Source organism: Carcharhinus amblyrhynchos, unplaced genomic scaffold (assembly GCF_965287045.1).
Source record: "Carcharhinus amblyrhynchos unplaced genomic scaffold, sCarAmb.v2.hapA scaffold_38, whole genome shotgun sequence".
Lineage (NCBI taxonomy): Eukaryota > Metazoa > Chordata > Chondrichthyes > Carcharhiniformes > Carcharhinidae > Carcharhinus > Carcharhinus amblyrhynchos.
In genome coordinates, this window is record NW_027649779.1 from 8,764,818 (window position 1) to 8,782,082 (window position 17,265).

Here is a 17,265-nt window from a genome sequence, read left to right on the forward strand (position 1 = left end):
CAGGATAGTTAGCAAGATTTCACAAGCTCAGGCCAAATACTGAGAACGATATGCAGTATAGCAAGAACTCAACGTTGAGGCCGTCCTCGTGCAGAACTTGGCTATCAGTTTCTGCCCGGTGATTTGCATTGCCCTGTGCCTTGAAGGCCACCTTTGCAGGACGCTGATCCAAAGATCGGAAGCTGAGCGGGATTGACTGCTGACATTTTCCCCGATCAGCATTGCATCGACCTCCTCAGAATTTAAACACAGGACATGACCGACACATTATCCTTCATCATCCAGTACTTTCACGGACCAGAAAAGCTATGAGATCTTCTTCGGAGCCTTCAACATGTCATTGATGAAGACGAACATCTGGTCAAGGCCTCCCCATACCCCCAATACCTGCCTTCAGACAACCACACAACCTCAAGCAGACAATTGTCGCAGCAAACGACCCAACCTTCAGGAAAATAGCGCTCTGGACACTAGACAACAACCTCTGTAGGACGTGCCGGATCATCGACATGGATATCACCATCACAAATGAGGACACTATCCAGCAGGCACACGATATATACTCATGCGACTCAGTCAATGTGGTCTACCTTACACACTGCAGGAAAGGATATCCTGAGGTGTGGTACGTTGGTGAAACAATGCAGACGCTACAACATTGTCTAAATAGATACCGCAGGACAATCACCGGGCAGGAGTGTCCCCTTCCTGTCGGAGAACAGGTCAGCAGTCAGGGGCAATCAGCCTCTGATCATTGGGTCAGCGTTCTCCAAGGCAGCTTTCAAGACACATGACAACACCAAATCACTGAGCAGAGACCGATAGCCAAGTTCCACATGTGTGAGGATGGTTTCAACCCAGATCTTGGGTTCATGTCACATTACATTTAAACTCCAACATTTGGCCTCAGCTTGCAAAATTTTACTAATTGTCATGGTTTGAGACAATGCATACCTCTTTAACCTGTGATTATCTCTCTCCATTCGCTTTATCTGTAACTGTAAAGACTTGATTACCTGCAAAGACTTCAATTGTAAACATTACCTTGCAATTCTGTCGATCTATATAGGCCCTGTTTGTGAACTCTCCATTCACCTGATGAAGGAGCAGTGCTCCAAAAGTTCGTGCTACCATATACAGCTGTTGGACTGTAACTTGGTGTTGTGAGACTTGTTTCTGTGACGACTCCAGTCCAATGCCAGCATCTCTACTTCATGGCTATCACCAACAGCACAAATCATCGGTTCAAAGTGGAGAGGATCTTCAACGATATCACCCACATCAACACAGACATCATAATCCTACAAAATGCAAGAAAGCAAACAAGGTCCCAAAAGGGTACAGATCACGAACTCAGTCAACACGGCCTACAATACAAATTATGTCTAGAGACGTTGCCGTTGCACCTCTCTCACACTCCTCAATCACCTTGTACATTACTCTACAGCGGATGTCACAGCCTTGAAACTAAAATAGAGACAATATTCTGAATTTGTCCTCAGGACACAGCAGACCAGAAATTAGAGGCCACCAAGCAGACAAGACAACAAAACTACACCATCTACATGAACAACAAGAAGATGAAACTTGAAAAACTCGACATTCCCACCAGCAGCAACCAAGTCTTCCTCGTACCACAGTAGAAAACCATACCAATACAGTGAAGTCCATTGTCAACTTGCCGGACTACACCCTTCAACCAGATGAAGTCGAAGTTCTCAGTCGAAGACCCATTTCTGCCCCATTACCAAAATGGACCCATTGGTCATGCGGCAGAAGGAGAGAAAAACGTCAGTCAAATGAGGCTCAGGCAGCCCTTCGACAAGCCCCTTGAGGATAACAGCCAACCCAATGAGACAACCAGATTATCTCAGCTGATGAAGGAGCAGCCCTCCAAAAGTTCACAATCACAAATAAAACTACTGGACTTTAAGCTGGTTTAGCAATCAAATATCTGTTTGACTGAAAAAGTCGTTAAGCAATCCCGCCTCTGATTGGCTGAGGCGGTCGCTCTACGTTCCAGTTCCTTACATGATGATGTGGTCAGTTATGAAATTAGTCTCTGATTGGCTGAGTTGGCTGTTTGCCCAACTAGTCCCTTATTGGCCGAAGCAGTCATTTAGCGATCTAACCTCTGATTGGCTGAGGTTGTCGTTTAGCAATCCTGTCTCTGATTGGCTCTGGCAGTTGTTAGAAATCTAGTCTTTGATTGTCTGAGATGGTAAGTTATTGACCCAGTCTATTATTGGCTGAGGACATCAGTTAATCATCCCGGGCTTATTGGATGTCACTCAGTTTTGTCTCTTCATTAAATTAGTAATTGCTATACACGGATATTTCACCGCGATTCTGAACTGCTCCCTGAATTTGGATTGAGCCACTGCATAAATAAATGTGTTTGTGCATCAATTTAAATCCCGCAGGGTAAATCCGACTATTTGGAATGTATATTCCGGAATAGTGAGATACATTAATCTTCTCACATCTACATAGAAAAATTTCACAACATAAACCGATCAGAGCAGAATGAAAGCTCCGGATATGCTAAAGAGTAAAATCATTGACTTCCTTCTGCTTCCCATTTCAGGGTCTCTGCGATTATCTCCTTTACTCTGAGCCCTCAGACCCTTCCGCACTCGACTGGTCACTAAAATGTGACTGACTGTTAGAGCATTAATCAACAGGATTAAACTGAATGGGAGCAGTGGGGTTAAAACCTGATTAAACCAGTTAAAACCAATCCACCCGGGATCAGTCCAAACACTTGGCTTGGCATTACAGCCCCACTCGACATTGTCGATTATCAGTTGAGGTTCAGATACAAAGTAGAAGGGAATGTTTTTCACAGAGAGCAGGATGCCAGTTGTTGCCAGAACCACAGCTGCAGTTTTCCCAGTGCAATATTTAGTTTTCATTTTTTGGCAGCGAATGGCCACAAATCGATCAAAGGAGAAAGTGACAGTGAACCAGACAGAACAGTCTGCAGTTGAAGTCTCCAGGACAGCTTTCATCCGACATACAGATGTGAGGGACAGGAAATTCAGGGGGAAATAATAATTATTGATGTAGTTGAGGGTGGGGCTTATGATGATGAACAGTAGATCCACCACTGCCATGGCCACCAGGTAGCGAGTTGTGCAGGTGGAGAGGCCACACTTTCCCCGACTCAGGATGACAATTCCCAGTAAATTAACTGTCAGAGAAAAAAAACAAGGTATAAGTACCTGAAAATTAGTGACAAAAAATGTGAATATTTCTCCATCTCTGAACCGACAATAAGGAGAAGATTTCAGCATCAATCTAACGGGCAGGACTTCCCTATGTGGTGCTGTTGTTAGAGGAGTTCAGTTCAAGATTAGCATTGCAGACTGGAAACAGCCAATACACCATTCCTGGTTAATCGGGGCAGGGGATCAGAAATCTGTGAATTACACTTCTATCAATTTGATGGAGCATGTCTGCAAATTATGATCAGACAAATATTACCGAGAGGTTGGATTTCTCATCTGATCTGTGTTACAGGATTAGCTGACACAGGGCGGGTTTTCTAATTAGACCCGAAATGGACAGAAGTATGTCAGAGATTGGCAATACAACCTGCCATCCGTTCCTACACCCAATTGTAAAAGACCACAGCAGATTGAACACTTCTTTAGACGGGTCAGCTGATTGATTTTGATGTCACTTCAGGATTGTTCATTCCCTTCTCAAATCTCTTCCTCAATCTGTTATTTCTCCCCAGCTTTTTCTGGTTCTGGTTTCCAGATTCCTTGTTCTGTTTGTCTTTCTTTCCATTCTTGTCTCCCTGTCTCTACATCTCCCCTATTTCTTTCCTAATCTGACTCTTGCCATCCTATCCCTTTCTCCCTTTGCAGTTTTCTTCCCCGATCTCCAGGTTTCTGTCCCATCCAACCTCTTTCCATTCTTAACTCGCAGTTCAGGTTTTTCCCCGTATTTATCCATCTATCTTCAAACATTTCTCGCTCACTTTCCCCATATCTATTCTGTCTCTCTCTCCTACTGTTTAAAATAGAATCAAAGAAGATAGTAACAGCAGGAGGCCATTTGGCCCTTCGAGCCTGCTCCGCTATTCATCACAATCATGGCTGATCATCCAACTCAATAGCCTAATGCTGCTTTCTTCCCATAAATCTCCATCCCATTCAGCCCAAATGCTATATCTAGTCGCCTTTTTAATACACTACACATTTTGACATCAAGTGCTTCCTGCAGTAATGAATTTCACAATCTCCCAACTGTTTGGGTGAAGAAATGGCTCCACATCCCTGTCTTAAATGGTTTACCCTGTTTCCTCAGACTGTTACCCCTGGTTCTGGACACTCTCACCATCGGAAACATCTGTTCTCGCGCTGTTAGAATTTTATGAGCCTGTATGAAATGGTATCAATGGGTGATATTCTGGGTGCTATTCTGATTGGCGCTTGGTGACTAGTGGAGTGCCCCAGGGGTCGGTGCTGGGGCCTCAGCTATTTACCATTTATATAGATGATCTGGAGGAGGGGGCTGAGTGTAGGATGATGAAATTTGTTGATGATACGAAGATGAGTGGTAAAGCAAATTGCGTGGAGGGTGTGGAAAGTCTGCAGAGGGATCTGGATAGGCTGAGCAAGTGGGTGAGGACCTGGCAGATGGAGTATAATGTTAGCAAGTGTGAGGTTATCCACTTTGGCAGAAATAATAGTAGGAGGGATTATTATTTAAAGGGCGAAAAGCTGCAGCATGCTACGGTGCAGAGGGACCTGGGGGTCCTCATGCATGAGTCGCAAAAACCCAGTCTGCAGGTGCAGCAGGTGATCAAGAAGGCGAACGGAATGTTGGTCTTTATAGCAAGGGGGATAGAATATAAAAGCAGGGAGGTCTTGCTGCAACTGTACAGGGTACTGGTGAGGCCGCAGCTGGAGTACTGTGTGCAGTTTTGGTCGCCGCACTTGCGCAAGGATATTTTGGCCTTGGAGGGAGTGCAGAGGAGGTTTACTAGGCTGAAACCGGAGATGAGGGGGTTGGACTATGAAGAGAGACTAAATGGACTGGGTCTGTACTCGTTGGATTTTAGAAGGATGAGGGGGGATCTCATAGGCTCGTATAAGATAATGAAAGGGATGGATAGGGTAGAGGTAGAGAGATTCTTCTCACTTAGAAAGGATAGCAGGACTAGAGGGCACAGCCTCAAGATAAGGGTGGTGGGCTGTTTAGAACGGAGTTGAGGAGGAACTTCTTCACTCAAAGGGTGGTGAAGCTCTGGAATTCTCTGCCCGTTGAACTGGTGGAGACTACCTCGCTGCATATATTTAAGTCACGGGTAGATAGGTTTCTGATAGACAGGGGAATTTTGGGTTATGGGGAGAAAGTGGGAAAGTGGAACTGATTCACTTCAGATCAGCCATGATCTTATTGAATGGTGGGACAGGCTCTAAGGGCTAGGTGGCCTACTCCTGCTCCTATTTCTGACGTTCTTAATCCCACTCATTCACCTGAATTTCAGCGAAAACAATCCGAAGCTAACCAATCTCTCCTCATAGTCCAGTTCTGCCACCCCTGGAATTAGCCTATTAAACGTCACTGTACTTCCTCGAGAGCCAGAACATCTTTCCTCTGAAAACCGGACAAAAATTGCACACAATATGGCAATTGTGCCTCACCAAGCCACATTGTAACACACATTCCTGCTTCTCTCCTTCGAAGTTTCTCGCCATGAAGGCCCACATACAATTTGCCTTCTATACTGTTTGCTGCATCTGCATGGTTACATTCAGCGATTGGTCCACATGGATACCCAGGATCCATTGTACATTTCTGTGTCCCAATTTACAGCCATTCAGGCAGTAATCTGTCTTCTTGTCCTTTTTTATTTCCGAAGTGAATAACCTCACATTTATCCAAATTATACTGCATCTGCCATTAATTTGACCACTCAGCCAACCTATCCACATCATGCTGATGGACCTCTGCATCCTCGTCACTCTTCTCCCTTCCACCCAATTCGGTATCAACTGCAAGCTTTGAGATGTCATATTTTGTATTTATATTTTGTTCACTCGTCAAATAAGTGATATATGTCATGAATAGCTAGGGCTTCAGCACTGATCCCTCTAGCACCACACTACATACTGCCTGCCAATTTCCAAAGAACCAATTAATTCCTACTCTTTGTTTCATCATTGCCAACGAGTTTTCTAACCATCTCAATCCAACTCCCCCAATCCTATGTGATTTAATCTTGCAGGATAATTTCTTATAGGGGACTTTGGCAAACGCTTTCTGAAAGTCCAAGTATACCACTTGGACTGGCTCCCCCTTGTCAACCCTACTCGCAATATATTTAAAGACATTTCTCCCCATCTCTCTCTATTTGTCTCTATTCCTTTTCATTTCCCCCAGCATCTAACTCTTCCTGTCTCTCTCTCTCTCTCTCTCACACACACACACACACACAAACGCACACACACACACACACACACACACGCGCGCATGTGCGTGCTTTCTCTCTCTCTCTCTCACACACACGCATACACACACACACACACACACACACACACACACACATACACACACACACACACTCGCACACAGTGTGACAACATACTGTGTAAATTCCTTTGGTAGTTTGTTTTAAAATAAGCCCCCCCCCCACCCCGTGCTTATTAATGTATTAATTTGTTTGTTTATTTATACATTGATTGATGTCTGTAAATCAGCAATCCCAGAGGGTTGTTGCTGATGCTTTTCTTCAGAGACTGGCAGCTGGGCAATAACCCCAACCTGGAGACCCCAGATCTTGTGCCACTTCTCAGCCCCTCGCAGCAATTTGATTTGTGGTTATTGGCAAAGATGGTCAGAAATATTGCATCACTCCTTTGAAAACAGAGGGCATAAGAGGCAGGGAAAGTTGCAAAGATAGGGACAGTTAGAAGTACTTAGAAGGAGGATAGAAGGAGAGGTTGTGGGTGAGTTGATGCGGGGTCACGACCTAGATAAGATCATCCATCTTCACAATTACAGAGAGTGAGCAGAAGGTGAAAAAGGAAGAATGTAGGTGAAACAGAGAGAGGTGGGACAAAAGGTCAAAATAGAGATGGTGAGGGAGGAAGAGAACATAAGGTAGAGACAATGTGTGAAAGCCTCCAGAGTATAGTCACTAGATGCAACTCCAATCACACCCTTTCAGATAGTCTGAACATGTGGAGAAAAATCCTGGGAGAATGATTTTAGAAGTGTCAGGAAGGAATCTGCAGCCCCATCCCAAACTGAGAGAGGGAGTTGAGTAGCTTCTGGATACTGAGAGTGGGACGGGAGATGGGGGTGGGGGAGGATGAACATTTTATTTAGTTTTTGAAGATTATGTTTGGAGATCTCTATCTTTTTTCCATTTCAAATCCCATTTAATAATATCTTTCCTATAACAGGGTGACCAGAGCTGTACACAGAATTCCAAGTTTGGCCTTACCAATCTCTTGTACAACTTCAGCAAGAAGTCCCAACTCATTTATTCGCTGTTTTGACCAATGAAACCAAGCTTGCCAAATGCTTTCTTCACAACTCTATCCACCTGTGTCTCCACTGTCAAGGAGCTATGAACCTGTAACCTCCCAGATTTTTTTGTTCTCTAACTGTCCCCAATACCTTAGCATTAACTAAGTGCTGCCCTGGTTCGATCTATCAGATGCATCATCTCGCATTTATCTAAATTAAACCCCATGTGCCATTCATCAATGCACTGGCCCAATTGATCAAGATCCCGTTACAATTCGAGAACGGGGAGATGAAAAATAACAATGAGATTCCCTGGATAAATAAAGTAATCTAATTTCATTTCCTGGTCTCCACCCCTAGAACCCACCGACCGCATCTGGATTGAAGACAATGAGGATGATAACAGCAACATCTGGAGAACCGCTTCCACATTCATCGTCCTGTTCTTCCTGAGCATTTTCTACAGCACTGCCGTCACTCTGGTGAAGGTGAGATGATTCAATTCACTCACTTTTCAAACTGACAGAATGGATTTGAAAAATCTCTCAATGTTCCACTGATTAAAAACATTAATGTCCCGCATCATAAACATCTGCTTCAATATTGCCTCTACTTTACAGATCAAATGACGGGTTGAACTTTGGACGATGAAGACTTCCCTCAGCTGATTATCAAGATCTGTGTATGGTTCAACCATAATATCAGCTCTCGGTGACTGTATCAGTAAAATTCTCCCAGCTTATCATTCTGAATCTGTAACTTAGGCTACCTTAGGTTTTAATTCAGTTTTCAGTGTCAAATGTATCAGGCATTTTTATGATAATGTAATTATGGTTAATAGTTTCCCCGTAGATCAAATTTCATGCATAAATTCGAAAATTGTTTGTTTTCTTATTCACGTTTGTTCATTGTTCTTCCTATTAATGTCCTGTTTTCTATTTCTGGTGTATGTAACAGATGTCCAAATATTGACGGATTCCCTGTGCATGTGTTCTATTTTCAATGTAAAGTTCGATCGTTATATTCACTTTTCTAACATTAAAAAAAATTGTAAAACATTCTCAGAACTTTTAAAATAAACATTGAATAAAAGTTTAACCATCTCTGGCTTGGTTTAATTCCGTTCTCTAAAACCCATCAACTCCGCTCCATTTCCCTATTATAGAGACCCCACCCCCCTTTCCCAGACAGGCATGTCCCCCCCGTGTATGGGATGTGGTTGAACTCAAGGCCCTTCCGTGAAAGAGTCATTGCGCCACCCAGTGATCCAGCCGTGTAAGGACACCTTCATCTCTGCCTTTTTATGATAAAATCCAGAGGCAGAATGAGTGAACAATGAGGAAACATTGATAATTTCATTCCTAAACTAGTCCGTCACTGACTAGCATCAGATAATCCTAAACAGCAAAGGCTCTGCTTCATCAGAGGTCGATGCAGGGCAGAGCTAGGCAGGAAATAGTTCCCTTTACACCGCCCCTTAAAAACACTATCAGAGTCCCTACAGCATGGACTAACAGAACAAATCTCTCTGTACATTGTCCGATGAAACAATTTCAAGGCAGGCATACCACAAACTAGATAGAGAACACACACAGAGCAGTGATGCAAACCATGAGATGAAACAAAGAGACTGAGGTGTATTTCACAAAAGCACATTATCGATGACAAATTTCCAAATTGTGACGAGTGTTATGGGATAATTTGAAGAGTCCAATATTGTATTTACCTGAAGACAATATCAATCTCACTATGATTCTATGACATAAGCACGGATTGCTACTGATTAACACGGGTTGGAATTTTCCTATCCTGTCCAATACGATTCTCATGTCAGGCGACCTCAGGCGGGTATTTTCTGGCATTGGAACAAACACGGCCTGAAAATCATAGAGTCATTGATGTTTACAGAATGGAAACGGGCCCTTCGGCCCAACTTGTCCATGCTGCCTTTTTTATAGACCGCTAAAGTCTCCAATTGCCGGCATTTGGCCCAATTTCATCTATCTTATCCATCTACCTGCCTTAATGTTTTCTTCACTGTCAAAACTGTACCCACCTCTACTCCCTCTAGCAGCTTGTTCCAGAAACTTACTACCCTCTGTGTGAAACAATCGCTCACCCAGACCCTTTTGCATCTTCTCATCTCGCCTTAAACGTATTCCCTCTAGTTTTTGAATCTCCTGCCTTTGGGAAAATACATTGACTATCTGGCTGATCAGTGCCCCCATTATTTTCTAGGCCTCTGTAAGATCAACCCTAGGTTTCCTACACCCCAGGGAAAAAAAATTCTAGTCTATCACGTTTCTCCTTAAGACACAAACATTCTAGTCCCAATACCCTCTTCGTAAATCTTTTCTGCACTCTTCGTAGTTTAATAATATACTTCCTATAACAGATTGACCAGATCTGTACAGAACATTCCAAGTGTGGCCTTACCAATGTCTTCTACAACTTCAACAAGGTGCCCCAACCCTTTCATTCGCTGTTCTGTCCAAGGAAACCAAGTGTGCCAAATTCATTCTTCACAACTCTGCCCAACGGTGACTCCACTTTCAAGGAGCTATGAATCTGTAACCTCCCAGATTCCTTGGTTCTCTAACTGTCCCCAGTACCTCAGCATTAACTAATAGCTGTCCTGGTTCGATCTATCAAATGCATCACCTCGCATTTATCTAAATTAAACTCCATCTGTCATTCATCAACCCACTGGTCCAATTGATCACGATCCCGTTACAATCGGAGATAACCTTTTTTTTCACTATCCACTATGCCACCAATCTTGTTGTCATCTGCAAACGGACTAACCATGCCCCCTGAATTCTCACCCAACTCATTAATATAAATGACAAATCACAATGGACCCACCCATGGTGTTAGAAGTCACAAGTTATTTTCTCCAAGATTTTGGGTTCAGACTTTCCCGATTTTTTTTCACTGATGCGATGCTGACAGCTCTACATTTCCAGGTTTAAAATATTCTCCCTTTACGGACAAGTTGGGGGGACTTTTGCATAATGTGTTCCTTTCTTTGTTACAATCCCATCTCCCAGCAGGATTGAAAGATACTGGTCAACCCTTCCAGCATTTCCAAAATTCCTTCCATCAGGAACGCTCACACAGACCCAGACTTATTTTGTGATGCATTTACAAAAACATATTTTGAATGGAAAATATTAACCTGTTTGTTCAGTTACTGTAATTAATGTCGGAATTAATTCAACCAGTACTAATCGTGTCTCTGGAGCATTCCCATCCATGCTTCATAAAGGAGTTATGCACGGTGTCACTGACAGTGTCACAGTGATAAGCGGCTCCACAGAGAGGGAGTCGAGGTATCAACATTGGGAGAGAGAAATTGCAAGCTTTCTGCAATGGAGGTGTATCCAGGAAAGGTAGATCTGGACGTTCCCACAATGGTTCAGCATCTGAGGGGCAGAGATCTGAATGTTACAACAACTGAGAGGAGTTTATACTCGATACTTTACTTGCTGTCTCAAGGTTGGCCGTCTACAGCTAAGCGTGTTGAATATGTATTGAAACTGATTCGATACTTTTACTATCCAATCCTGGCTATTGTTGGTGTCCCCGGTAAGTTTCTTCACTGATTATTAATGATGTAACCCGTGTTTAACTCTGCCACTCTTGCCGTCTGCTCTACCCTGTTTGCAACTGATGCTTGTGGTCTGCGTCCTTATTGAGTTATCACATCTACAAAGCGCGGATCACGATGTTAATGTTGCCTGTGTTGTGGAGTTTAGTTTGTAAAGATGTAAAAGATGTTTAGGAAGATGAAAAAGAATTGTGAAAACCGGTAGGAGGGGGGAAAAGTGTGCAAACTCCTTAAAAATGTGTTTTTGTTTGACGCTAAGATGTTTAAATTGCTGAATACACAGAAACTTTAAGTTGTAACAATTATTCCAGAGGCGAAAAACATAGGGGTTGCCTTGGTAATTGGCACGACAGGTTTTGCATTGTGGTCAGCACAGTCCGAAGTCTCACAACACCAGGTTAAAATCCAACAGGTTTATTTGGCACCATTGGCTTTTGGAATGTTGTTCTTTCTTCAGGCGAGTGAGGAGCTGTGTTCAAAAATAGGACATGTAAAGACATAAACTCAATTAACAAAATAATGGTTGGAATGTGAGTCTTTCCAGGTAAGCAAGTCTGAAAGATACAGACAATGTGAGTGGAGAGAGGGTTAAGCAGAGGTTAAAGAGGTGTGTACTGTCTCCAGCCAGGACAGTTAGTGAGATTTTGCAAGCCCAGGCAAGTCGTGGGGGTTACAGATAGTGTGACATCAACACAAGAGCCCAGTTGAGGCCGTCCTCTGGTGTGCGGGACTTGGCTATCAGTCTCTGTTCAGCGAACCTGCACTGTCGTGTGTCATGAAAAAAGCCTTGGAGAATGCTTACCTGAAGATCAGAGGCCGGATGTCCATGACTGCAGAAGAATGCCCCAGCTGGAAGAAAACACTCCTGGTGATCGACAACCTGGGTTTGAGAAATCTCACTACCTGCCCTGACTGGAGACAATACACATCTCTTTAACCTGTGTTTGGCCATCTCTCCACTCGCATTGTCTGTACCTTTAAGACTTGATTATCTCTAAAGACTCATATTGCAACCATTATTTTGTCAGTTGAGTTTGTATCTTTATATGCCCTGTTTGTGAACAGAACTTCCACTCACCTGATGAAGGGGCAGCGCCCCAAAAGCTAGTGCTGCCAAATAAACCTGTTGGATTTTAACCTGGTGTTGTGAGACTTCTTACTGTGCTTACCCCAGTCCAACGCTGGCACCTCCACATCATGGTTTTGCATTGTGCCAGCCGATGAATTTAAATAAAAAAACACAGCTAAAAGGGACCTATTTGAAGTTATTGTTGTTGTCAACCTCAAGCCAATCTGAGTCCAGGGTTGTTGATAGCTCATTAGGATTATATAAAAAACACACAACTGCCTTCAGGGCAGATCCACCAGTGCTGAGCCAGGAGTACAACCAGAAGCAGAGCCCGAACACCTGAAATAGTCAGGATTAAGACAGACATGGAGAGAGATTAATTCTCTCAATGGGTGGTGAATCTGTTGAATTCATTACCTCAGTGTGGTGGATGCTGGGATTTCTTAAATTTGAGGAGACAGAGTTTTAAATAGTAATGGATTAGAGCGTGGGCTGGGGGATGGTTCGTGAGGGGGGTGGGGGAGGTTAATATCGGACTTGTTGCGCCCCTGATAGTTAGGTGTTTACCTGGCAATAGTCCAGAAGGCCTATTCCACTGGAGAATTGTACTGTGCCTGCTATCATCTGGCAAACTGATTTCAATCGCTTACATCAGATCAGAGTTACACTGAAATAAAAAGGGGGGGAACCACTTGTCACTTTGGATTTTATTTTAAAAGTGCAGACAGTGCTTCATATGGGACAGCTCCACACGCCCCACCCCCACACCCCGCCCCCACCCCACATATTCCATGTGCATCCAGCAGAAGGGATTCTTCAGTTCTTGGCAATAAAATGAAACAAAACTTACTCCAATTTGTAAAGAAAACAAAAAAGCTTTAATAAGGAAACTTCATAACACTAACACTCGAGGCCTCACCCTAGGCCACTCCAAGCTCCCTCAAACCCCAGCAGCATGTTATTTGTACTGAGTCGGTTGGTCAGCTGACCACCACATCATGTTCTCATTGGTTAGATAGCTTTCACCTTGTTCCCATTGGTCACTATAACAGATCTAAGGTGATGCTGTTGGTTGTTATATTGGTTCCATTCTAACGTTCTACTCAAACCTGCCTCTCCCACGACCTGATCCCTGTCAACCCAACCAACTCAAACCCAATACTTCCTAGACACTTCCCAGATATTGTGGTCCCACTGGTTCACCAGATTTTCCATCTCTTCACTGTTCTTGGCGTCATCTTTGTTCGCGATCTGACCCACTTGAGTGGCGTCATCAGCAAATTTGGATGTCAAGTTGGAGGGGAGTTTGTCCACACAGCCATTGCTGTATAAGGAGTATAGTAAGGGGCTGAGGACACAGGTTTGTGGGGCACCGCTGATGGGAATGATTGTGGAGGAGGTTGTTTGACTGTCCTTATTTATTGCTGTCTGTCAGGATCAAATTGCAGAGGTAGGGGCCTCGCCCCAGGCCAGAGACTTTGTCGATGAGTTTCATTGGAATAAAGATGTTAAAGGCTGAGCTGTAGTCGATAAACAGGAGTCATTTTACAATGTTGAATGTAGGGCCAGGGCGATGTCATCTGTGGATCTATTGCAGAGACAAGTGAACAGTAGTGGATCCAGGCAATCTGGGAGACTGGAACTGATTCATACCTCAACTAATCTTTTGCTGCATCATATAATATTGGATATATATGTCACTGGACAATCATCATTCAGGCAGGCTGCTTGGTTTCTGTTTGACAGCGGCCTTGGTTTGAGTTTTTCTTACCTGGTGCATCGATCAGCAACTATCCCACTGAGAGAGGAATCGCTGAGCTTCACTTGTCCAGTAGACCATAGTGGGGCAGCAGCAAATATACTGGGCACTATGGACAGTAGCTATACACTGAACCAGGAAGATTTGAAATCAAACCCTGGTAGTTGTATTCTGTGCCATTCGAGTGTGAGATTATGATTTCTTCCCGTGTTGTGCAAACAGCGGACACAATACTGTGGTCTCCTCTCCAGGATACAGTCCTGTGTAAACATAATAGATATTCTGAGCTGCTGAGGCATTGGGATCTCTCTCTTCCAACTGCTGGTGGAGTCCAGAGGAAAGGGTGAAACCAGCACTGTTTGGTACTTGCTCTGCTGCAGGGGTTGTCAGTAAGCTGTTTGAAAGATGACAGATTACTACCTCCAGGACTCCACTCTGAATTATCTGTCAGGGTTACCCCCACAGCCTTCTCACTCTCCAAACCCCCACAAGGTAGAGAGACTATTTACCTGCAGCTGAGTGAGGTTTAATGTTGAGGACCCCCCCGGAAAACACTTTCCAAAATGTATATCATTTTGTCCCTAACATGGAGCAGTGTGGTGGTACAGTGATTAACACTGCTGACTCAGAGCATCAGGGACCTGGCTTCAATCCCATGTTTGGGTCACTGCCTGTGTCGAGTTTGGACTTTCTCCCCGACTCTGTGTGGCTTTCCTCAAGATGTTCCACTTTCCTCTCACACTCCAATATACGTGCCAGATCATACAAAGAGATATAAAAAAGATTTAAGTGTTTCAGTGTGTGTGCGCTTTTTTAATTTAAATTGTGTTCAATCTGCAATCTAAATGGTAACTTCTTCCCCTGACTCATATCTAATTTTATTATTTATTTCCTTCCTGACAGTGAACATAATCACAATTGTGACGTTGATGAGCAGAAACTGTGGTTTGTCCAAATGTGTCACTCGTTACCTGGTGGCCATGTCAGCGGGGGATCTGCTGGTCATTATCCTCGACCTGATATTGAGACACATTCCCATTGTTTATTGGAAACAGTTTTATTTCCTGTACTCAGTCCCCGTGTGTAATATCCACGCCGTCCTGCTTTATGCAGCCACTGACTGTTCTGTCTGGTTCACCGTCACTTTCACCTTTGATCGATTTGTGGCCATTTGCTGCCCCAAGCTGAAAAGTAAATATTGCACTGAGAAATCGGCGGCTGTGGTTCTGGGAACAGTGACAGTGCTGAGCTGTTTAAAGAACATTTTCTGGTATTTTATGTTATTAAATGGATATGGGCTGGCGAACAATCCCTGGTTTTGTCGCTTCTCATGGGAAGTTGTGGATTCTCTGGTCTGGACAACAATTGAGTTTCTCCACAACATTCTAACCCCGTGTGTCCCATTCGCCCTGATTCTGCTGCTCAATGCTCTCACCGTCAGACACATTTTAGTGAGCAGCAGAGCCCGCAGGAGACTCCGGGCTCACAGCAGCGGGGAGAATCCTAGTGACCCAGAGATGGAGAGTCGAAGGAAATCCATCATTTTACTGTTTGTTATCTCAGCGAATTTCATCATCTTATGGTCGACATTAATGTTTTATTCAGTTTGGAGTCGGATGTATGGCTTAGGCTATCAGTCGATGAGTTTACATCTTTTTGTTATGGAATTGGGTTTTATGCTACAACTCACAAGTTGCTGCACAAATACCGCCATTTATGCTGTGACACAGACTCACTTTAGACAGCAGCTAAAAGATCTTCTGAAATACCCCTTTACTGCAATTCTTCATCTCAATACACCCTGACAGGAAACTACAACCACAAGGTCCATGATTCTTCGTGTTAAGCATTCACATAGTAAACAACAAAACAGCATCACAGAGACAGAAATAATTACACACACATACACACAGAGAGAGAAAGTGAGAGGGAGACAGAGAGAGAGAGTGAGGGGCGGGGGGTGGGGGACAGTGTTAGCAACAGTGAGAGTGAGAGAGATTGGCAGAGAGAGGGAAAGGCACAAAGGCGTGGAGAACAACAAAATTTGGAAGATTTTCTAACAGGTGTAATCAGAGAGAAAGAACAGAGACAGAGAGAGACTCTCACAGAGCGAGAGAGACAGGGATAGGGAGTAGAGAGAACGGAGAGGGTGATATGCAGGGAATGAGAAAGGGAGACAGAGGAAGACAGTTTGGAAGTTGTAATGAGAAAGTGAAAGGAAGATGAACAGGAAATGGGAGGCAGAAAGTGAGGCAGAGGGAAATAGCCAGAGACAAAGAGAAACACAGATGTAGAGACAGGCAGCGGGAGTGAATGGGAAAAAGTGAGAGTGAATGAGCACAGTGGAAACAACAAGAAAAAGAGACAGATCGAGGTAGACAGTTGGAGAGGAAGACGCAAAAGGGGGACAGAGAGTGGGACTGATAGGGGGCAGGAGAGAGAGAGAGAAGGGTTGAGAGAGGGACAGTGGTGGAGAGGCGGAGAGACAGAAAAAGACAAAGAGAAACGTCGAGAGAGAGAGACAGAGGCACAGAGAGACACAGAGAAAGAGTGACAGAGAGAGAGAAAGGCACAAACACAAAAAGAGGCAGAGAGACACATTTAATGAGTTTAACGATACCCATCAGGTGGAGTTATTGGAATATGCCCTTCCTGATTGAGGCAGCTAATGCTGTCCAATTCGGGAGCTCTACAGATCTACATAATATGGTATCTCGAGGTTACAGGAACTCAGGATGCTTACACTCAGCTTGTGTACGTGTTGGACTGGTGGTTTTATCACTAGACTATTAATGCAGAAACTCAGCTAATGTTCTGGACATCAGGGTTCCAATCTTGTCACGGCGTATGGTGAAGTTTGAATAAATATATCTGGAGTTTAGAATCTGCTGGTGACCATAAAAAAAATGTTGGTTTTCTGAAAAAAACCCATCTAGTTCACCAATGTCCCAGGGAGGGTAATCTGACGTCCTACTGTTGTCAGGCATAATCGTGACCCCAGGACCACAGCAATGTAGTTGACACTTAATTACCCTCTGAACATGGGCAACCAGGGGGTCGAGTCGCGAAGGCTGATGCCTTGAGTTGGTTATAAGTAACAGACACTGGTCGTATTCTCAATGGAAGACAGGGTTATCATGAACTTCTTTCGAAATTCTCCCAGTGGCAGCCAATAATATTCGGTTGTGGACGCAAATTTACCCATTCCTGAAGAAACTGAAAAAGCTAGTGTTGATGGGGGAAACCAAAAAGCTGTTGCAGACTGAATTGCACCCATATTGGAGTGGCAGAGAGAAGCTGACTGTGGAAGATGGCACAGGCCTATATGGTTCAAGC

The 17,265-nt window shown here is 43.9% G+C and overlaps 2 protein-coding genes across 2 annotated transcripts in view; one reads left to right on the forward strand and one right to left on the reverse strand.

Annotated features, from left to right (window-relative positions):
- Nucleotides 1–17,265, reverse strand: part of LOC145362485 (uncharacterized) — a 238,897-nt gene that overhangs the window by 183,928 nt on the left and 37,704 nt on the right. The gene's annotated exons all lie outside the window — the stretch shown is intronic.
- Nucleotides 1,704–15,734, forward strand: LOC145362322 (putative G-protein coupled receptor 139). Its single transcript, XM_080218400.1, has 3 exons — nt 1,704–1,899; nt 11,005–11,079; nt 14,833–15,734. The coding sequence occupies exons 1-3, from the start codon at nt 1,704–1,706 to the stop codon at nt 15,732–15,734; spliced, it is 1,173 nt and encodes a 390-aa protein (XP_080074526.1).